Source organism: Crocodylus siamensis, chromosome 11, assembly GCF_052110815.1.
Source record: "Crocodylus siamensis isolate JL-2025a chromosome 11, ASM5211081v1, whole genome shotgun sequence".
NCBI lineage: Eukaryota > Metazoa > Chordata > Crocodylia > Crocodylidae > Crocodylus > Crocodylus siamensis.
This window is the reverse complement of record NC_143405.1, coordinates 48,605,279-48,628,458: the sequence shown is the minus strand read 5'-3', so window position 1 is coordinate 48,628,458 and position 23,180 is coordinate 48,605,279. Positions and strand designations below refer to the sequence as shown.

At 54.3% G+C, this 23,180-nt stretch overlaps 1 protein-coding gene across 6 annotated transcripts in view; it reads right to left on the bottom strand.

The window, feature by feature from the left end:
- PLXNA1 (plexin A1) overlaps positions 1–23,180 on the bottom strand; it is a 233,419-nt gene that overhangs the window by 193,281 nt on the left and 16,958 nt on the right. For all 6 annotated transcript variants that reach the window (XM_090022932.1, XM_090022938.1, XM_090022936.1 and 3 more), the window contains exon 2: positions 12,200–13,548. In XM_090022932.1, coding sequence (XP_089879058.1) covers positions 12,200–13,372 — 1,173 coding nt within the window. In that variant the 5' untranslated portion in view covers positions 13,373–13,548. The remainder of the gene's footprint in view (positions 1–12,199; positions 13,549–23,180) is intronic.

The following is a 23,180-nucleotide window of genomic DNA, read 5'->3' as shown; positions in this document are numbered from 1 at the left end:
CTCAGCACTGCAAAGACTGTGGGGAAAAGAGGGACTTCTAGTACATGCCTCCTGGTCAAGAAGGGAAGGGAAGCCCCTTCCATGGGCTTTGACAGTTTAGGCCCCCATGAGACAAGTCAATAATAGAGATATTAATTAATAGGAACAGAAGCATCCCAAGGGATCAATCATCTGTGTAAGCCTTTCCCCTGCGGAGCTGGGAAGCCAAGCATGGAGGATCTGTGCCACCAGGAGACCCAGGAAGCAGAAGGCACCCTCCAGAGCTCGCCCTGCGCTGCTGTCTACCAGCAAACACAAGAGGCTGGGCACCGGTCCCCACCAGGCAGATAGGCTTGCAGACGGGAGGAAAACACTGCAGCTCCGTATGTTACACACTCACGAGCCAACTTCTTTTCATTTCCTGTTTAGAGCCACTCGCTGAGATTTGGGGGCTGCCCCCGCCTGCTTTTCTCCAGGCCCCTGTGGCATTCAATTCCCATGAGCACGGAGCAGTTTCCCTATCCAGAGAGCCAGGAGCCAACGTGGAGCCAGGAAGCCGCACCGCTGCCGCATTAACCACCCCAGGCACTGAACGGGAGAGTAGAGAGGTGGCAAAGCACCCAGCTGAGCTGATCCAGCCCTGCACAACAGTTCACTTCCTCTTGCTCAGCTGCTCTCACTTCCTCTGCTGGGGCAAGGGGTTGAGGACTCGGTCACAAGCAGACTCCTTTCCTCTGCTCTTGCCCAGGCTGGGTCAAGGGCTATGCCAGCCCTTGCTAGAGAAGGGGGAGATGGGCCTGCTCCCCCTGTCCTGCTGGGTCCGTATCTGCTGGAGGAAGCCACCCCTATGTACTACTCATGCCCCCATCAGACTATCAGGGTCAGCACCACAGAGGACCAAAAGCAAGTTCGCATCCCTGGAGCCAGTGGCTGGCAGGGTTACAAGAGCCAGCAGCAGCCCAAAGACACAGGGCTCCCACTACCACCAGGGGAGGGAGGGGGAGGGAAAAGCCCTGGCTGGCTGCTGCTTTTCCATTCTCACACAGGTGAGAGCAGGAAGATGCACCAATATAATGCCTCACCCTCGTGACAAATGGAGCTGACCGAAAGGTCCCTGCCTACTGCTCCCCTCAGCACCTCACCCTGCTGGGTGCTCCTGGCTGTCCAGCACCAGGTACCAAGCGCTGGGACCCAGGAAGGATTGCACTGACTAAGCAGAAGAGAATTGAGGCCTGAGGAATAAGCTGTGTTGTGGGGGGAGAGGGAATCAATTCACTAGCAGATATCTCCACCCAGGCTGAGCACCTGCAGTTTCTTGGCCATTTTGCTATCAGAGGAGGCTGAGAGGACGGCAGCTGCTGGTCAAGAGAGCTCCCCCCCTCTCAATATCACCTGTGCCACACAGCGTTTTTTGTTTCAGGTGGTTACAGAAAGTGCTGACGGTAACCTGCGGCAGGCAGGGACACGGAGGCAGCTCCCCTGCAGCCACACAGCCCACAAGGCCCCAAAGCCTAGCGAGCTGGAGAGTCTGTGCCAGGAAAAGGGAGAAAGAGGAAAAAGCCTGGCCATTACCCTCAAGAGAAGCATGTGCTACCTCTAAGAGGCGCATAAGTACCTCTCAGCAGAGGTTTCCATAGCTCAGGGAACCCCTGCGTGGCTCAGGCACTCCTGGATCAAGGCTCTCACATACAGGCTTGATCCACAGCTGGCTATCTTTGTCCCCTGCAAGACACGCACACATTCTGTGCCCCTTCTCCAATAGCAGAAATCAGTGTCCCTTTTTTCTGCTACCGCTCCCCAAATGCCTAGCAGGTGGCAGGAAGGGGTTAAAGGAAAGCCGGAGTCCCGGGCAGACAGGAGTGTAACCAATGAAGGTATTTTAGCCCAGGCAGCACCACCCAGCCAATGCAATCTCTGTTCCCTGCTGCTCTCTGCACTCCAATTTGCAGCTTCCCCAACCTCATCTGCTGCTGAATATGCAAGAGGATAAATGTTTATGGTGTTTACTCCTCTCTGCTTTGTCTCAACAAACTCTCTGGGAAACGACAAATACAGCTGCACTCCAGGGCCAGGAGGAGCCCCCGCCTGCCACAGCCATGCCGACACCACCTCAATAAATAATTATGCCTCAATTAGCTCATTCACAGCAAAGTGCCTCGTTAGAGAAGTGCAGGCAGGCACTATGGCAAGATTGGGCCATGCTGGGCTGGCTTGGATGGTGGGAGAGGTACCGCGCCGGCTGCCGTGGCAGATTCAGATACTGGTATGGAAGCCTAGCCTCCGACAACAGCAAACGCCAGACGCTTCAGGGGGAGATTCAAAGTTATCTGGCCATGTGCCGGATGCTGCACAAAACAGGTAGCATCCCTTCCTGACCCGTGACAATCAGCTGACCTGAAGAATCAATTCTTCTCTGTTCTCTCAGCCTGCACAGCTACCCCTAAAGCATATGCCCCACACTCAGGTTAACAAGACGGCATGCCACCATGGTGGGCAAAAGGTAAAGCAATCTGCTTTCCAGCAGGCTCCATCCGGACTGCCTTGGATGAAGGCCCTGCCAACTCAACGAAGCCATCACCCACACCTTAGTCAAGGAAGCCTCATTTCTCAGCCACCCACAGTGTGAAGGAGGTTGAGCTGGACAATCGATGCTGCAAGCAGCCAGAGCAGTAGGTTTATCACCAGTATTGCATGTCCAGTGCCGCTCCAAGTCAAGTGTAGAGGGGACCTCCATTCATCCCTTAGTGGGAGAGCGTCCCCCTCACAAAAACCTCTGCCAGAGCTGAGTCCTACACTCTGCCACAAAACCAAGCCACGGATGGACAGGAAAGACTAAATGCTTGTGTCCAGAGGGAAGGGTGCTCCAGGTCATGACAGGGACTGAAGGTGGAAAAAGCTGTCTCTGCCCCTATCAGAACTGTACCAGGCTGGAGATGTAAAGAGTCCCATCTCCAGGAGTTGGTCATCTTTCCCCCTCAGCTGCATGCCATCTCCAAACAAGGTGGAGATGATATGCAATGGCATCTGGTGAGCCACAGCCTTCAAGAAAGAGCACGATAAGGCCATGACCAAGCATCCAACATATGTACACGTACGTGGAGCAGTACTGAGCTGGGCAGAAAAGCCGCTGTTTTTTCTGAGGCTCCGATTCATTGCCTCCCTTCAAGCCCACTTACCAGAGCAATGAGGGAGCAGACAGGAAAGGCAAAATACATGCCATTTACTATTATTAATTGGTCGGTAATTTGCCAGTTAACACATCATATAGGTCCCTGTTATCCTGTCTTCCAGGGAACCTTTAACACCCCCCAGGGCTCTTTGAGAGCAAAACCTATGCTGAAAATCAATAATGGAGGATCAGTGTAGGGTAAAGGATTGTATCAGAGTGCAACTGCTACCAGAGGCTGAGGTTCAGACCGGGGGTTGGGTCGGAGGAGAGGAGTTTGAGGAGCGGCGCGGGGGTCTCTATCTGAAATAGATGTTCCCTGCCTTGACCTCACAAGGAACAAACAGATGTGAGGGTAAGGAGAGATCCTCCACCTCAGCAATGGTCACCCAGACAATACAGGGTTCCCTCTGATCCCCACATCCCAGACACCCAAAAGAAAATTCACCCAGCAACCCCAGTCCCAAACAGAGCAGCTGAAGGAAATTAAAAGCCAATAGAAGTGTTTCATGGGGCAATAGGAGGACAGATACCGTTGTCTGAGCTTAGCCCCAGGTTGGCAGTGAACAGAAAGTGTTGGTTTTTGGATTCTGCTTGGAGTCTCCAGGGAAGGAGCATATGATGCTTCTCCATCCAGATCGAGTGTCTGCATCACAACGTACCACCTCCAAAACGGGCAGCTGCTGCCCCCTCACCAGCCAGCTCAGCAAAGAGACAATCAAACAGACCACAGGTTCTGAACTCCTCTTTCCTTCCCCAAACATGGTCTCTTGCAGGTCAAACACAAGGCAAAGAGCAAGGACTAGAAAGAGCTTGCCCTGCTGCCATCCTCCTCACATCCACTCCATGCAAGAAGAGGCTTTCCATCAGCCCTCAATACCTGCAGCCACATCCACCCCCTCTTTGTGAGTCAACACAAGGATGCTCTAAGTATCAAGATATGCAGAAGATCTGAATACAGTTCCCAAGTCTGCTACAAACTTTCTGCATGGCACCAAGTGAGTCTCCTAGGCCCCAATTCAGCAAAGCACTTAAGACTGTGTTTAAGTCCCACTGGAGCAATGGGATTTAAGCACATGTTTTAAGTGCTTTGCTGATGCTGAATCAGGGCTTCATGCCCTGCGCTTTTGAGAAGACAAGCAGGAGGGCTGGTCTAAGCAGGGGGTCTGTTTCCATCTGTGACGCACTCACCATCCACAGCCATGACGACACAATAAAGGACCTAGATAATCAGCATGTGTACACCTCTGGCCCTGCAGCAGCCTGTCCCCAGGCCCCCTCCCTCAGCTGGGGGCTCTGGGAAGGCACCAGCTGCTGACACGCAGATTTGGCGACAGAACTAGACAGTCCCAGTTCTCATCCAGCCTTTGAGGAGTTAAACAGGCCAAACTGCCCAAGCTCTCCATGGCATGCACATATGGGCAGAGGGATGAAGGCCATGCTCTGCCATAAGGCGATTGATGCCATTAGTAGTTTGGGTGTTCCTCTTCAGCCAGCAAGTGAGGGGAGGTGAGGTGAGCTGTCCCTTGTCCCTCAGAGCAAGAGTTTCAGGTGGGCCACGCAGGGTCTGGAAAGAAGGGACAACTGCCAGAACCTCAGGGCCGTCCAGCTGAGCATCTCCCTCCAGGGTTTCTCAGAGGATGGATTCGGGCAGGCTGGAACGAGCTCCCTGGCCAAGTGTATTCAGCTCCTCGGCACTGGGGAGGCACCGCTGACATCTCCGGTGCTCCCTGCCAAGTCTGGCAGCTCTCCCCCTGGCTCCAGGGAAGCCAAGAGCCTGCAGCATGGGGAACTGCAATGCAAAGTTCATGTCCTTACCACAGCACCCAGAATCTCACTGCAAGGACATGACCACTCTGGGGGAGCCCACAGGCCTATGTGCACTGGCCACCCTGGTGCACTGACCCCAGCTGTGTTAGCTGCTGCCAAAAGACCCAAGGCCAGGAGCCAAGGCTGAAGGGTGGGATGAAGGGGGAGAAGCTGAGGTTCATGCAGAGGCTGCATTTTCCCCATCGAGGCCCTTGCCAGAAATTAATCTCGACTAAACTGGGGGACTGTGGTGTCGACACCTGCACAGTCAAATAGGTTGCCAACTGGCTGGAGGGCCGCGCCCAGAGAGTGGTGGTGGACGGGTCATTTTCAGCCTGGAGGGATGTGGGCAGTGGGGTCCCCCAGGGCTCGGTCCTCGGGCCCACACTGTTCAACATCTTCATCAGTGACTTGGACGAGGGGGTAAAAAGCACCCAGTTCAAATTTGCTGATGACACTAAGATGTGGGGGGATGTGGGCACACCAGAAGGAGGGAATAGGCTGCGATCGGACCTAGACAGGTTACAGGGGTAGGCGGACGAGAATAGGATAGGTTTCAACACTGACAAGTGCAAGGTGCTGCACCTGGGGAGGAAGAACCAGCACTATACCTACAGGCTGGGGAACTCTCTTCTCATCAGTGCAGGAGCAGAAAAGGATCTTGGAGTCATCGCTGATGCCAAGACGAACATGGGCCAGCAGTGTGGGGATGCAATCAGGAAAGCCAACCACACCCTGTCATGCATCCACAGATGCATCCCGAGCAGGTCCAAGGAGGTGATCCTCCCCCTCCATGCGGCTCTGGTCAGCTGGAGTACCGCGTCTGGTTCTGGGTGCTGCACTTCAAGAGGGATGTGGACAGCATGGAGAGGGTCCAGAGGAGGTCACTTGCATGATCAGGGGACAACAGGGAAGGCCCTACGAGGAGAGGCTACAGGACCTGACCCTGTTCAGCCTCCACAAGAGAAGGCTGAGGGGGGATCTTGAGGCCTGTTACAAACTAGTCAGGGGGGACCAGCAGGCACTGGGGGAGTCCCTATTCCCCCAAGCACTGCCAGGAGTGACCAGGAATAACGGTCACAAGCTGGCAGAGGGTAGATTCAGATTAGACATCAGAAGGCGCTACTTCACGGTCAGGGCGGCTAGGAACCAACTTCCAAGAGAAGTGGTGCTGGCTCCTACCCTGGGGGTCTTTAAGAAAAGGCTAGACAATCACTTTGCTGGGGTCGTTTGACCCCAGTACTCTGTCCCGCCATGGCAGGGGGTCGGACTTGATGATCTGCTCAGGTCCCTTCTGACCCGACCAACTATGAAACTATGCCAGGATGCACCAGTGCAGAGAAGTCTCCCCCCACAAGCAACAGGGAGTCACTCTTCTGACTTCTGGGTGAGTGGTGGAGCCACAGATCCTGCCCATGGGTAGTGCAAGCTCCTGAGAGCTTTGCTGCATGGAATCAGGCATTCACCCCAGAGCCCTAGGTATCTTCTGATTTGGACAATTACATTCTGCCTCTCCCTAGAAAACACCTGTACAGTGTGAGTTAAAGGCACCATTCTCCCCTGTGTGCTGCCCCGTTTTGTGTCTGCTAGTCAGCTGCTACAGCCTACCCCAAAGGCTACCCCACATTTCAGCAGGGTGAGGGGATTCCCACAGCAGGATTTCTACATGCTCCAGTGGGTTCAGTCTTCTCTGAGAGGGAGGTGCAAGGGCTGGGTGTGAGCTGGCTCTGCCTTCTTTTGCCCTTTTCTGCACTCTGCTTGCACAACTGAATCATGAGGGGGCCGGGATTTTCTCTGTGCCAACAGACCAGCCTGGTGCCTGGCAGAGACAGGAACCTCCTGGCTGGGTCTAGCACAGGAAGGGCCAGCACTGAGAAGAGCCCTGGCACCTCTGTGCTTCCCAGGAAACCCTTTGGAGCTCCTGTCATCAGACCAGAACAAGCACAACCATGTCTTCCCTGCCACAGTGAAGACGCACACTTGCCCTTGCTGACCGTACAAACTGCAGAGCTTGGCCACTCAGTTCAAGCTGTGGAGACTTGCATTTGGGCTCCCAGTGCAGTTACTGGTAGGGATCGTGGCATGTTTCATCTAGGAAAGCGGAGTGCATACAAAAGCCATGGGGGCCTCTCTTCCCTGGTAAAAATATAGCCTTGCTATGCCTGCCACAAAATGGCATTTAGCAGAACAGAGACTTCACCCCCTCCAGCATCAACCACAATAACGGCCGGCACTTCACCCAGACAGAGGCACAGCATCCTTGAAAAACTGATTTATGAACTCAAGGCATTCAGCAACCCCAAGGATGCAGTCACCTCCATGTCTGGGCAAGGGAGGGAGCTGTTTAAAGGCATGCAGCCACCAAACTGGTGAAGGATGGGAAAGAAAAAAAACAGTGCACTAACTAAACCTGCTGAGGGGGCTGAGGATCATCATCATTACTCCTAATGGCCTTTGGCCACAACACTGGAGTCCACCCTCTCTTCCACCCAAGGTCCCCAAAGAACACAGGGTGGCCAGCCTGTCAGTCTCCCTATGAATGCAGTGGGAGGGGGGCAGCTCCAGCTGGCTCCCAGGGACAAGCACTGCCTCTATGAATCACCACCAACACTTCCCAAAGCATTTGAGTTTTCCCTAGACATCTCCCGTTCAGCCCTGACTCAGCCCAATAGAGGGAGCTCAGGCAGGCTGTGATGGCAGCCTCAAGCAGGGGTGAGTGGCTGGCTTCCAGGGCTACAAGTCTGGGAAGCAAATCCCATTTCCAGGTGTCAGAGGCTATGCGGCCTGCCCCCCACCCCCCCCAAAAGGTAGCATCTTAGTTGGACTTCACATCCTGCTGGTAACCAGGACTCTTTCCCAAGCCAGGCAAGCCAAGCTGGGCCCTATCTATTTATGCTTTGCTCTTTCCCTCTCCGCACAAGGGCTGAAGCAGGTTGTAAATGTGCACACAAGCAAACAGGAGGGAGAGGCAGACAGGGAGGCAGGGAACGAGGGATGGGACAGACACAAGGGATCCACTAATGACCATCTTCTTAGGATGTCAGCGTAGATGCACTTTAGGATGCGTTAGCAAGGCAGTGATTTGCAGAACAGGGACAGCCCTTGCCTGAGTGTCATTCACGCACACTCTGTCTCACCTTGAGCCCAGCACTGGATCAAAACTCACCGAGGGGCAACCCAAAACACACCCCCAGCAGAGATCACGGGACTAGTTAGTCTGGATTCAGAGAAACAACACTGAAACCTAGGCACTGAGACCGCTGCCTGCCTAGATGCTCATGCAGCCAGTCCGTCTCAGCCACACACTGTGGGTATTTCAAGCCTTCCTCCAGGGCCTATCTGGGGAGAGAACATCAATCCCCGTACCCCCCTAGCACGATCCCCTCACGAGGTGACATCCCCTTCCTGAGATGCCTTCTCTTGCTCAGGATCAAACCTTAAGGGCAGGCAGGTGGACCTGCTGCTGGGATGGCCTACAAAGAGCCCCAGCCGTGTCCCCGCACGGCAAGGGGGGCAGCGAGGGAGAGCCTGGCGAGTGGGAGCACGTTCTGAACGAGGAGGCGAACAGCTCCGCTCCCTGAGTCAGCAGCCGTGTGACCCAGCAGGCAGCAGTGTAACGATTTCATCATTTTCCACCAAAATTGAATTAGTTTGAAGCCAAAATCAGATTTGTGAGCCCAGCGCTCTTGACAGCAAACCCTTTACTTTGTCAGGCAGCTGTTAGCTGTCTCCCTTGGAGCCCGGCAGAGGACAGGAGAGAGGCTGCCGCGGATCGCCGCTGCGCCTGCTCCCGGGGCTGCCGTGAAGCCACCAGCTCCCAGAGGGTGACCCCGTGTCATCGCAGTAACCGCGGCCTCCGAGAGGGCACCCAAGAAACCACAGGGAAAGGAAATAAACTCTCCTTCTGGGCACTAAATCCAGGAGATCCTCTGCCAATCATCACTCCTGCTGCACCCCCCAGTGCCCAAAGGCTTGACCAGGGTGGGCACTCAGCAGGAAAAGACAGACAGACAGTGGGTGCTTATCCCAATGAGAGGCGTGGATAGCCAAGCAGGGATTTCAGAGGCCAGGAGGGAAAGAGGCTCCTTATGAACCACTGGCCCCTGCCACAGCAGCAGTTAGTATCTCACAGCAAAGTCCCTGAGAGGGAATGGCTTTCTGACCATGGCTGGCTTTGAACATCAGACCCTAAAGAAGCTCCCACTGGAGAGATATACCTGGTGGCTCTGAGGAAGCTCACGAGAGAGACAGACAAGCCGCGCTGTCCAGAGGAGCAAACAGCAGGGCAAGATCTCTGCACCCAGCTCTATAGGACGCCCAGCTACTTCAGGACTGGGATCCCTGAGCCCAGCTCTGCGAGCCCCTCACTAGTCCAGAACTGGACTTCCCTACCTCTCTGCCAGTGTCTTGACCTACAATACCCCTGCTGATGCCAGTCCTGGCTTTCCTTGAGAAAGAAAACCACACCAGTGCATGTTACCAGACTGAATCCCTGCCCAGGACTAACCAGGGAGCAAAACTGTTAGCTCACCTAGCAAGACTGAGGAGCTCAGTCCTCTGCAGATGGAGGCTAGGGCATGTAACTGCCGCACCAACCTTGCCATGGCCCCAGGACTAATTTCAGCCCTGATAAACAAGCCTGGGGCCCGCCGATGTCAACAGCAGCAGCACCTGCTTCAGGCTGGGCTGCATTAGGTCTCATACCAGCTCCTCAGGTGGTGTAACCTGGCGTAACCCCACTGATGTCAGTGGAGCCAGGCTGCTTTACACCCGCTGGGAACTGGTGCGAGCAGAACCGTCTGCCCATTCCTTGCCAGCTTAGCAAGGCCAGGATAGATTGCGCTCCCGTCATCCCAAAGAGCTGAAATAGCCTCCTTGTGACCATTTATATTTTATAATATTGTCTGGAAAAGAACCCAGGAATAGTTCATAAAGCAAGCAGGCATGCCCCCCCTTCCCCCCCGGCAGCAGACATCATGCAAAGAAACAGAGCAATAAACTAGCTACCACATCAACAGAAGCAACAGCCCATAAGAAACACTTCCCTCAGGAGAGGCAGGAGACTCCCTTGATTGGGAAACAACAGCCCCAGGATGACAGATTGGGCCCAGCCTGTTCCCACTGCCTCGGGCCACTGGTTTGCTACTAATTGTTCGAGTCAGGCATCTTAGCTGCGTCTCCCACACGCCTACATCCCGGGACAGTGCGAGTAAGAGCCTGAACACCCAGATGCCCCAGGCCCTGCCGTTCCACCCCCACATATCCCGAATGGGGCTGCATGCTTTAAAAACATGTCTGGGCCCTGCCAATGGCCTAGCAACCCAGCTTGCAGGGGAACCAGAGTTCAAGGGGAGCTGCCCTTCCTTCTCCAAGCCACCGCACCACACTGTGACATGAGGACAGCTGCAGGATCTGGATGTTGCCTGGAACTCCAACCCCACGGCAAACTGCAACCAGGGTTTAGCAGATTCTCTGCTGGGGCCTGTCCGGGCAAGGACTGGAGTGTCACCGAGGGCTCCAGACACAGGAGACGGCTTCCTGCCACCGCCGGGTATTCCTGGAATGAAGGAGGTGCCAGAAGAAGGGGATGCAGGGAGACAGATTTCCCAGGGCTCAGGCAGTGCAGGGAATGGGTTGCTAGTAGGCAGACCGCACAAGAAGACTTCCTTCATGGCTGAGCCTGTACAACGCGGGGGAAGAGAAAAGGAGGAAGGGAGGGAAGGGGAGTGGCTTGACACAGCCTGAACAGGCCACATTCTCCAGCAAGAGCAGAAGGTGCTAAACATAAAGGAAGAGCATTTCTCCCCTCCCAAGCCCGGAGGGCTGGGCTACCTTGCAGAGACAGCCCAGGGTCCGCTCCTTAGATGCAGGCTGCAGCAGCTCACAGGTATCATGAGGTTCCACGTCGGAGAGAGCTCAAACCCTGGCTTCATACAGTGCCTAGCATGGACGTGCTGAAGGAAGCAATCAGCAGTTATAAACTCAGTGACTAAGGGATGAGACCCTTGTGCCTGCTTCTGGCTGACTCAGACTATATGACATGCAACTAGCGCACTTCAAATGAACAAGGGCCAGAAAGCACACACAGAGCCTCAAGGTCCCAGGCACAACCCCTGGGCTGTGCCCTCTCCTTCCCTCCCTCACTGCTACATGCTTCCCCAGCCTTGCATTCTCAGCTGTACATGGCAATTTGGAGTCAGGGGGTGGCGGGTGTCTCACTGACCTCTGCAAGCCAAGGCATCTTCCCAAGATGCATAGCCGCCACCCATGGGGAGCTCTCCATGCTGAGCCACAGCACCTCCAATCTGAGCATGGCATCAACCAGCAGGAGAGGAGCTGCCTGCTCCACAGGAGGGTAATCTGTGCTCTTTAATCCACACTTATCAGGGCTCGTTCTCTGAAGCATGTTATTACCCTGATCTGCAAAGGGATTAGCTGTTCCCTCCACATGCCCCCCCAGGAGGGAACCAACTCTGGCAAGGCAACGAAAGGAAGCGTTGCAGGGACACATTCCCTCCCCCTGCCTCCCTGTTGCGGAGAATGCTCATCCATGCAGCTAGGGACCCCAACACAGGTCATCCCCTCCCACTGTCCTGCTCCTCCACCTTGGGTTCAGCTTTTCCACAAGCCTGGAGACAAGGAGCAAATCAGCAGGACCAGAGCCAGGATGCTCTGTCACTATGAATGCCAGTACAGACATCCAAGCAGATGACATTGGGAAACAATGGAGACCAAATGCAGAAAGAGGTCCCTTTGCAACTGCCCTCCCCTTGGTACTACACCAGGAAGGGACAGGGTGCTTCAAGGATGCTTTCAGCCAGCTCACACACTATTCCTGCCCTGTATGCATGCACTCCCAGTCCTTTTACAGCCAACTCCTCCTCCCAGCATTCAGCTAGACAGAACTGGAGCAAGACGGCACCCACGGAGCTAAGGCTAAGAACAGCATTTGCTGCATTGTACCAGGCAGGGGTAGGGAGGGAGCAGGGACAAGATATGTGTCGGATTTCAGTCATTCCACTGACATCTGGTTTAGGTCAGTGTACATCTCCACTGAAACCAGACTCCAGGCAACTCCCCAGCACTTGTCAGCAGGCCAGCTCGAGACCTGCCCCATTCCTCATTCCCACCATCAGTCCTCACCCCTCCCAGCAGGAGAGCAGCCTAATATAAGAGGACAGCAGCCAGGCCAGGAAACTGAAAGGGCTTTGGATACCAGGGCAGCCTGCCTCCGCAGGCACTTACCGAGTTAATGCAGCCCAATTCCTTGTTCAAGAGCCAAGGCAACGAGAGCTTTCCCTCCCCTCGGTAGCAAGACTGGATGCGCTCCTTGATCTTGTCCTTGATCTTTTTCAGGGTAAAAAGGCAGAGGACTGACTCCTTGGGGGGCTTGACCCTGTTTTTCTGGCCCTGGGAGAAGATGGTGAAAAGAATATCCTCTCGTTCCGAGATCCCCAGCTGCTTGGCAAGAGCCTTGCCAGGCTTGGTCAAGTAAGCGTCCTGAATCAGGCGGTACTCAATGCCGTCCCGCACGCAGCCAATGGGGAATTCCACATACGAGTAGAACTTGGGGTCATCCACACAGAGACGGACAATCTTGGAGGTGAAGAACTGCTCCCCCGTGGAGTCAGGCGAAGTGAGCTGGGTGTCCAACTGCAAGGTCAGGTAGTAGACGAACTGCTCGCTGCTGAAGCTGTAGATGTAGTAGATGTCAAAGGTGGGGAACTTGGAGAGGGTGTCCGAGGGGATCTTCAGCTGGGAGGAGACAAACTCATCCTGGTAGACAAAGCCAAACATCTCCGCATTCTCCTCGTTGGCCATCAGCTTGCGACTGGAGAGCGTGGGGAAGTACTCTGACTTTCCATCAATGGGCGTCCCAATGAAGAGCTTGTTCTGCCCGTTGGACACCTCGATGATGACACCAGACATGGTGCCTGACTCATTGACGCTGGAGAGGTAGTGCTCCTTCCGGTGATGGGGCTCGCCCAGCTTAAAGAGGTCGTCCAGGCGCAGGAACTGGCAGATGCCCTGGGAGGCGCTGCCACAGGCGATCAGACGATTCTCTGAGTAGTCCACCAGTAGCAGCTTGTTGACGTTGTTAGTGGTGACCAGCCCATGAGGGCAGGACTGGACGCTGGGTGGGGGGTAGCACTTCTCGTTGTCATCCACTGGCCCTGTCACATGGATGCGCAGCAGTGTCAAGTTGTTGGAGAGCTTGTAAATCCGGTTGACAGCACCCACATAGACCTCCCCAGTTTTGTTGTGAACCACCAAGTGCGTCAAGCTCCAGTCTGTGACGGAAAAAGTCCTAAAGGGGGACTTGGGGGCACCTTCCGCCAGCGGTAGCCAGGCGCTCCCCAAGAGCAGCAGGGTCCAGATGTTAACGGAGAGGTGGTGCTTGAGGCGAAGGAGCCACATCACAGCAGTGTCACATCCGGCCAAGGCCGTGCACACGCCCCAGCCACAAAATAAATATAAGCCAACTAAAATGGGAGGGCAGAGGGAAAGGGACAGGAGGGCTAGCAGGCCAGTCTCCTTGGCTTCCACCAGGCTCTGTATTCAGGGCATCGTGGACGCTGGCAGCCTGGTCAACCCTGGAAGGAAAGACAAGGGCAAGACAGTTAGACAAGCCTTCCTGCGGCTCAAGCCATAATGAGAAACTCCTCCCCTTCATGGCTCACCCTACCCCACACCACTCCTCTCTCCCTTGCTTTCTCACACCACCCTGGGGACGCAGCTGCCAGGCAATGGAACAGAGTTTCGTGCCCAGCCACCTTCCTCCAAGCCCTCGTACCAGAAGCAGAAGGAACACGCGTTGTTCTGGTGTGGGCTGATCGGCAGCATTGAACTCTGCAGCTATATCACACCCCTCACCCCCGACCCGCTCGGGCTCTGGTAGGATCTGCCCCCATCCTTGACCCCACACACCAAAGGTTTTCCGTCTGCTTGGCTTCACGCTCCTGACTCCTGTAGTCCCATGTCACAACCATCATCTCACCAACCATGCTGAGACAGGACTTAGCCTTAGTAACATTCAGCTCTTGCTGGCACAGAGAAGCCTCCTGAGCCTCCAAGAAGATGCAAAACCATGGGGCCAACCCACAGGCAGAGAGACGAGAGCATCACCCAATACCAGCATTACTTCAGCTGCTTGGCTTGAGCCCCCAGTACGCAAAGCTTTGACACGCACATGAAAGGCAGCAGGCTCATAACTCACTAGCATGGCTCAAACATGAGAGTCTCCATGGGGCAAATATGGCCCATGCTCGTCGGGCTAGGTCAACCACACCACCAGGAAGGGAGACCTGGGGTCAGCTTACCCAACTCTGTCCTTGCTGCAGGGATACATCCTGTGATAGCAATCCATCCCTTCTTTACCAGGACATAGGCTACCAGCCCCTCTCCAGAGGCTGAGCACTTCACACCCACCACCCTGACACCCAACAGCAGAGAAGAGGGGTTGGGAAAGGTCACAAGTGGAGCTCCCCAGGGGGCCCTTCTCCCTCCTGCTGCAGGAGGGAGCTTTCAAAGCTTTGCCAGCTTTTCACTGTTTCCCTAATTGGATCTCAATGTGCAGAATGGTCGGTCATTAAGGGGATTTTCCTTTTACAAAGAGAGGGGGAGAAAAGTTCATGAATGAAGGGAGAAATAAAGGCTGCCAATGCGCTAGAGAGGGAACAGTGTAGCTAGGGTCCGGGGAGGAGAACCAGGAGTCAGTGCTCCAGCAGTCTGTTCCAGTCTCTGCCACTGACCTGGTACATGGCTTTAGGAGAGTCCCATCCCCATCCCTCCGTTTACTCATCTACAGGCTGGCGAGAAAAACGTCAACCCACTGCCCAGGAGAGATTAACATTCCTTTACCTCTCAAAGGACTTTGGAAGAGTAGCTCCGAGTGAAAAATATTATCACCCTCCAGAACAGGGTTGGCCCATTCATCCAATACCCCAGGCACCTCCAGCTGCCCCACCTAGACCGTCCCAGCAGCCCCAAAACCCTGCGTGACAAAGCACAAAGCCGCACAGAGCTCTCTGCCGTAGGCTGGATCCAGGGAGGAGCACGGAGGCACAGAGGTGATCTGCAGCCCAGAGGGGATTCTGCTCAGGAAAGAGCCCATGCAGCTCCCCAGGAGCTAGCTGGATAGTCACACAGTGAGGGGGAGGAGGAGACCTGTAACCCCAGGCGCTGCAGGGCCAGGGCACAACCCAGGCTTCAAACGTGAGTGGGTTGGTAATTTTGGTTACATGAAACACCTTCTGACATGAGCTGCCTCTCACCATAACTGACACCCTTGAAGGCCTCACAAAGGAAGCCCAAGGGCAGCAGCCTGTTGAGCAAGTCCTGGCTGCTGCTGAGCTAGTCTGCACACTCCTCTGGTTTCCAGGCAGCCCAGCAGGGAACATCTCTCACAGGCGGCTGCCTGGAGCCCAGGTGCAGGCCCAGCAGATTCTGCAGCAGCAGGGACTCAGCAAAGTCCCCACCCTCTGCCCCCAGAGCAAAGAAAAGAAGAGCTCCTCCGAAACAGGCAGTCAGCAATGCCATGAGGATGCAGCTGGGGACCAGTGCACAGGTGCCCACCTGCCCACTCTTCCCCAGCACTGAGGGACAGAGAGCAGTCCACAGGCCCCAGCACCAAGGGAGAGAGCTCTCCCCCAGCACCCTCCCACCAGCTCCATCACCCCCAGGGACGTTACTTCTTTGAGATGCACAGCTCATTTTCCATCCTCTCCCTAACACCCCCAGAAGCCTGACTGGCATCCAGAGATAATGGGAGTTGTCCATCACTCCCCAAGAGAGGTGGACGGGTAAATCCCACTGACTCCAGGAAACACAGATCCAAGGAGAGGTGTCTGTAGCAGATCCCTTTCGTGATGCGCAAGATGCATGCTGTTACCACAGCAGGGTGGAAAGCTTCCAGCACAGATGCTTCGTGACCCAAATTAAAGCAGATCTTTAATTCCGTGCTCAAAATTCCCCTCTGAAATTAGCACCCTAAAGCCCCGGCATCTTGGCAATGAGGCTCACAGGATCACACTGCTTAAAGGGGAATATTCCAGACCCAGATGAATCACACATACCAGCCTCCCACGGGGAGAGCCTGGACCCCAGGCTGGAATTGAATATGCCAACTACCCCAGACCCCACAACCTCGGGGGACATTCAGGACTGGGGCAGGTTATATTTCATCTGAAGTATCGTAGGTGGTCTCATGGCTCTTGGAAACATTAGGTATATGCTTCCATACGCTGGGGGGGGGTAATAGTCCATCTCTCAGTCTACAAAGCACATACAAGTATTTCAGCCCTATCCCCCAGTTGAATTTCATAGATTTCATAGACATTAGGGCTGGAAGAGACCTCAGAAGATCATCGAGTCCAGCCCCCTGCCCAAAGGGCAGGAAGTCAGCTGGAGTCATGGGATCCCAGCAAGATAAGCATCCAGTTTGCTCTTGAAGGTGTTCAATGTAGGTGCTTGAACCACCTCCAATGGCAGGCTGTTCCAGACCTTGGGGGCTCAGACAGTAAAGAAATTCTTCCTTATGTCCAGCCTGAAACGGTCTTGCAGTAGTTTATGACCGTTCGACCTCGTCATCCCTTGGGGCGCTCTGGTGAACAAATGTTCCCCCAGATCCTGGTGGTCACCCCTGATAAACTTATAGGTGGCCATCAGATCACCCCTGAACCTGCGCTTTTCCAGGCTCAAGAGCCTGCCGTCGTAAGGTCTGTTTTCCTGACCTCTGATCATGTGTGTGGCTCTTCTCTGGACTCTCTCAAGCTTCTCCACATCCTTTTTGAATTGTGGAGCCCAAAACTGGACGTACCACTCCAACTGCAAGGCCGAGTACAAGGGCAGAATGACATCCTGAGATTTGCTTAAGAAGCATCTATGGATGCAAGCCAGCGTCTTGGTCACTTTACTAGCCGCAGCATCGCACTGCAGGCTCATGTTCATCTTGTGGTCAATGATGACCCCCAAGTCTCTTTCTGCCATAGTGCTAGCCAGCATAGTGCTGCCGAGCCTATAAGGATGCTGCAGGTTTTTCTTCCCATGGTGGAGAACCTTGCATTTTTCGGTGTTAAACACCATCAGGTTCTCATCTGCCCATTTGGATCCAAGGGTTAAAGTACTTCCCACATCCCTTTCCCTGCCTAGGCAGCAACAGATAATGTCTGTACAGGCTGTGCATGGAGCAGAGGCAAGCAAGGGGTGGGCCCTGCAACCCCACACTTGCTATTCTGGGTGGGTCTGAACTGCACCTCCATGACTACCTCAGTGAGGCATCCCAGGGCCATGCAAGCCTGGAGCTGCACACAGCCATGGACCGGTTAGAAACCCCACCTCCCCACCCCAAACCCCTGCAACCACACCCTGGAGCTGACAGCTACGTTGCATGCCCACTCCAGCAGCAAACCCAAGCAGCAAAGACCCTGCAGGCCTTTCTTCAGAGGTCAGCCCCACTTGCCCTCCCCACCTCCCCCACCATACCAGCCAAGACAATGGGCCTCTCTCCCCTTTTCATCTCAGTGGAGAAAGGGTGGGAAGAAGAGTCCAGTGATTTACAGCTGCCATGAGAAAGGTCTCAGGCCCATCCCATCTCTGCCCTGTAGTCTCCACCTCCTCCCCTAAAGCTATAGGGACACCCTGGAGTCTCAAAGCTCCAGCTCAATACAAACAAAGGGATGGGGGCATAAGGAGACCTATAACTCTACTGCATTCCCAGCAAGATTCAGGGACCCCCGAGCAGCCCCAAACACTGTCCGACGGCACCGGGGGTTACCATATCTACTGGCACATGCTCAACCTGGTGTCTCTCCCCCTTGATCTACCAGAACCAAACACCCCTTAGTGAGATGGCACATGAAGATACCATCTACATAGGGGAAGCATCAGCTAAACCTTTTGCTTCCCATTTGCCTCCTCAGATGAGGTGTTCCAAAAGGGGACTTTTTACCATCTTTAATTTTCCCTGAGCCTAATAAAGGGTGTGGGAGCCCAAAAGCTTGCAGAAAAAGATAGGGTTTTTTTTTTTTGCAATTTCTTAGTTGGTCTAATAAAAGGTAGCATCTCTCAACCGAGAGTTTTGCATTTCCAAAAGAAAGACACATCCCTACCTCAGGTCTCCAGCTGGGTTCACCAGGAATAATCCTGTTGAACTCCACAACAGTAGTCAGCATCTCCGGCAGGGCATGGCACAGAGAAGATACAGCCCCAGGCAGCATCTTGGCTCTGCCAGAATCACATCCCCAGGATCCTCTTCACCCCACTCCAGCACAGCCCGACGGGCACGCAGGATGTAGGCAAGGGTCTCCCCCTGCGTAAGAGCAACAGGTGGAGGCGGCAGGTGGACAGAACCCGACAGGCCAGCAGCCCAGCTTGGCATGGCCAACCCTGCGGACTCCGCGACAAAACCCAGCCAGCCACCAGCACACCTCCAGATGAGCGCTTCTCAGCAGAAAACAGGGAGACAAGGATTGTTACCTGCTCACCCAGGGCATAGACCTGCCATCTCACACTCCTTCTCACTGTTTTCTCATCTCCTGGCCAGGGGAACTGCATGAGGCATGGACCAGGTCCTCAAACCACTGAGTGGATTCCCATGGTGCCTCTTGATGGAGCAGAGCAAGATTCTGGGCTGGGTATAGGAAAAAGGGCTAGAGAACTCCCTATAACCATATGCCAGCTTAGTTGTTGGGAGTGATGGTGTCCTTTCCCCTTTCCTGATGAGCGCCAACCCTCTTGGAAAAAGCTCAGTCTAATCAGCCACATGATACTATCACGAAGTGCTTCTCACCTTCCCTTGACCAGGCCCCAAGACAGCCTTCCCTTAACTGGCCCAGCCAGTTCTCAGTGACTGATCTATAGGCAGGCACTCAGGGAAGCAAGGATAAGTGAATTAAAGATGTGAAACCAGTACTTAACCGTGTCACAGAAGTTTAGAGCTGGAAGGGACTTCCTGAAATCACTGGGTCCAGAGCCCCTGCTCTAGCAGGCAGCACAGCAGACCTAACCCATGGGACTCATAAGCAAGGATCCTGGTTTTCTCCGATTAAAAAAATCCCTAATTTTGGGGTTAAAAAAGTAACCCAAAAAACACATTTTCATGTGATCAAAATGAAACACCACTAAATGTAATGTAATGTTATTTATCTATCTACCTATGTATTACTGGTGTTTCATTTTAATAATGGAAAAATGTGCATTTTGAGTAATTTTTTTAACCTGAAAATTGGAGATTTTTTTTTTTTTTTTAATTTGGAAATCAGAGAAAACCAGGATCCCTGCATATACGATACTGTCCTCAAAACCCTCCAAAGTTCCTTGTGTATGCAGAAAAATGAGTAAAAAACAAGATTGCCCTGGGGGAGTGATGGAGGATGTTGCTGACTGCACATTACTTCCTCAGCATGTTTGCCCCCAGGCCAGGAAAGGTTGGAAGCTCTGAGTTAAAGCTTATTACAACCCCACATAGAAGCCCTCACTCAGCAGCAAAGCAGCCTTAGCTGGTCAGAGTTCAATCCTCCAGGAGATCCCAGTACACGAACATGACCCAAGCCCGAGTGTCCAGGCTTCAAATGTGAGTGGGGTGGTAATTTTGGTTACGTGAAACACCTTCTGACATGAGCTGCCTCTTACCTGAGCTCCTGAACTGCCCCTGGGGGCCACACCTCACTGCAGCAAGGGCCAGGAGCCTGGAACAGCATCAGCACGCCTGGTTTCCTGCCCACATGCATGGAAGCTAGAGGCTTGGTAACGGGAATGAGCATCTCCCCAGTATTGAGTTGCAGCACCAAAGGAAGCTTCCTCCTCCAGTAGTGCCATTCAGCTACAGTGCAGCATTGGCAAGGCCAGCAATGGGCTTGCAGGGCTCCACGCAGGAGGGCAGGGAGCAGAGCGCGCCTCGGCTTCAGCAGTGTCAGCACCTTCTGTCCTTGCAGATGCCCCTCCAGGTGCCCCTCCTTCTCCCACTCGCCCTGCCACCCTCAGAGTTCACAGTACAACAGGGGTAGGCAACATTTTTTGGCTGGAGTGCCGAAAAAAAACAATGTCTACTTCGGAAGGTGCCGGAGCACCAACTTGCCGGAGACCGTAGCATCTGTTTGCAGCCTCCTAGCTGCAGCTGGCCCACGGAGCCCGATCTGCTTGTGCAGGGCTTGCAGCCTCCCAGCCGCCTGCTGGGAGCAGCCTGGGCTCCATGGCTGGCAGCAGCTGCTTAGAGCCCAGGCTGGCGGAGGTATGCCGAGCAAAATGGCCTTGTGTGCCGTGCTTGGCACATGTGCCGGGGGTTGCTGACCCCTGGGGTACAAGCACGGGCTACAGTGGAACAAACAAAAGCCGTTTCAGGATTGCCCCCACAACAGCTGCACATGGCCACCCCTTCAGCTCGCCTCCTGCCTGCAGGGTCATCCAAGCCAGGCTTGGACTCAGACTCCCCATGGTAAGTGTACCTCTAACCCACTGAGCAGGTGCCAGGCTGAGGCTGCCCCAGTTACGTTTCCCCAAGAGCCCTTCCCCACACTTCGGGGCCCAAGGAGCCTGCCCAGAGGCAGGGCTGAGCGACTGTGTATACACACCACACACAGCTGGACAAGCAGCAAGGGGAAAGCGATCCAGGTGCTAAGCTGCAAAGCTCCCTGGGTGCCGAGAGAACCGAATCCAAGAGCCGGCAGCCCTGGAAGCAGTCCTAGCCAGAATCACCCCATGTGTCTGGAGCATGCGTCCTCCCAAATGAGCCGGAAACAAAACGACTTCTGGCACGGAGCACAGAGGTGGGGAGGACACGGGACCACCAATGCTGAGGAGGAAGGAGCCAGCCAGCACCATGGGTTTTCAGCCCTCGTCTCTGAAGAACTCCACCCAGCATGGGATTTGTTTCATCAACCCTTTGCCTTACTGGGGTCTGAGCCCATGCCTCCGCAAACAGAGAAGCAGATCAAAGCCAGGCCATGGGGAAGCATCACAGGCTTCCAGCTCCCTAGGGCCCAGCCTGTCTCTCACCAGGGCAGACTCAGGCCAGGCAAAGCAGCCCAGTGCCTCTTTGCTGAGCAAGGTGGGGACCTACCGCACCCATGCCCTCGGCAGTGTAGCAAGGCAGCAACTAATTATTTCATACCCTGTTGCTTCTGCAGTGCTGGGCATCAAAGCAGCACAGCCTTTTCCAGATGCTAATGAATTTACTCTCCCACCACCAAGACAGGTGAGGAACATCACCAGCCAGACAGCGCAGGTGGGGAAACCGAGGCACAGAAGGGAAGTGCCCCAATGACACAGCAAGGAAAACAACCGCTGCCTCCGGACTGCCAGCCCAATGCACCACAAAGCCACCCCAGCTGTACAGCCTGCTTTTCCTCCAACGGCTGGAACTGCCTGTGGCCAAGACACATGGCCTTACCAGCCATACATGAGGTCAGCTTCTTGCACCACTCACCCAGCCTCCCCAAGATCTCCCCCACCACCAGCCAGACCAGTGCTTTACACCGTGCTGAAACCACAAAGTGCCTCAGCCCACACAGAGAGAGCAGAGTCTTCCTCCTTCCTTTCCACTGACCCTCCTCTTCCCCAAGGAGCCAGACCCTCAGGGCCCCCCTCTCTTCTGAGGCTGCACAGCAAGGTTCCCAGGCAGTGCCTGCCCTCCTCTGACTGCTGTCTAGTCTGGTCTCATCACTACCACTGAACCATGACCCTATCGCAGGCAGCAGCACGGTGCAGCCTGCAGGACACAGGGGAAAGCTCACAATCCTAGCGCCAGGACTAAGTGACATGCCTTGTAGTGCTAATAAGACTGAGTTACCAAGCCAGAGTCCCACAGAACTTCCCATGAGCTGCCAGGCTCCACGCCACAGCAGGGCCCAGGAGACAACTTGGACCCTTTCACCCATAAGGATCCTACTACTGCCCAGCAAGCTCAGCAGGGCCCTCCATCCAAGCCCAGGCAGCAGTAACGCGGCCACGATATCTGCATGGTCGTGGCTGTATGCAAGAAGTCTCCGCCTCAAGGAGATTACCACTTAGGCCGGCCAGAGACCAACACAGACAGAGGAAAAAGAAAAGAAGACCGAAACACACAGCAGGAAGCACAAGACGGGCACACCACGTAAGCGCCTATGTACAAACATGGCTGAAAGGATGCGGTGACTCTTTAGAGAGAGCAGAGATACAAGTTGTTTTCTTTGGTTAGTCGCCGTTGATATCGGAAGGATCACAGCACTGCAGACATGAAGATCAGTCCTGGCGAATACTGAAGGGAAAAGAGCACATTCCTGGAGTCACTTCAAGGGGGAGTGGAGATATGCAAGAGAAGGGACCTGGGCAGTGCACGTCTCTGAGCAACCTGGGCTTTGGGGTGCCATGGTGTAGTAGCCTCATGGCTTGCTCTCAGGTAGCAGTTACCTCTCGGTGAATGCCAGCTCTGGTATTAGGCAACTCTGGAGCCAGATCTTGCTTTGCTCAATAATACATGCCTGAAGCCACCAACAGGGATTAAAGAATGGGGGAGTTTTATTTTAAAATATAAAATAAAAATACCAAATGATTTGGGTTTCTGCAGTTTGGACAAATTCAGCAGAGGATCAGGCTGGGTGTAAATTGAAGCAGAAGGCTCTGCATTTGAGCGCAGACAGCTGACGGATGCAACTGTGCTCCCACCACACAGACACCTGCTAGAACCGGTCAAGAAGAGGCATTTCTTTCATGTTTGTTTTCCCCAGGCTGCCTATTGCCTAGTCTGAGAAAGGCAAGGGGTTATGCATTGCCTTGGACCCTCCCCCCAAAACAGCCTGAGATTCCCTGACCTCGTCTCTGCTTAGCTCTTCTCATGCCTCAGTCCTACCACTGCTGCACAGAAGCATATAGAGGCCAGCATTTTTTTGAATGTCACCGTTACCTGGGCCTTGCAGGACTAAATTTGTTCCATCGCACTGATTAGATGTCCAAATGCAAACCTACTCCACCGCGTGAGTCCTTGAAAAGCCCTAAGTACATCTACTTTGGTAACACACCTTCAACTTATCCTGAAGACTAAGGCACACAACAAAGCAGCAGGACCCCGTACACCTATTGTATTAAATGGCACCTCGCTGCCTCACGAGAGAACAGGACCTGTCCCCATGCGTCTCCCCCAGACAAATCCTGTGACAATGCTTGGATGAGCACCCAGGAGCTCCGAGCCCTGTGCCTCAGTGAGCGTGCTAGCCTCCCACTTTCCGTACTACGCGCTGACACCGCAATAGTG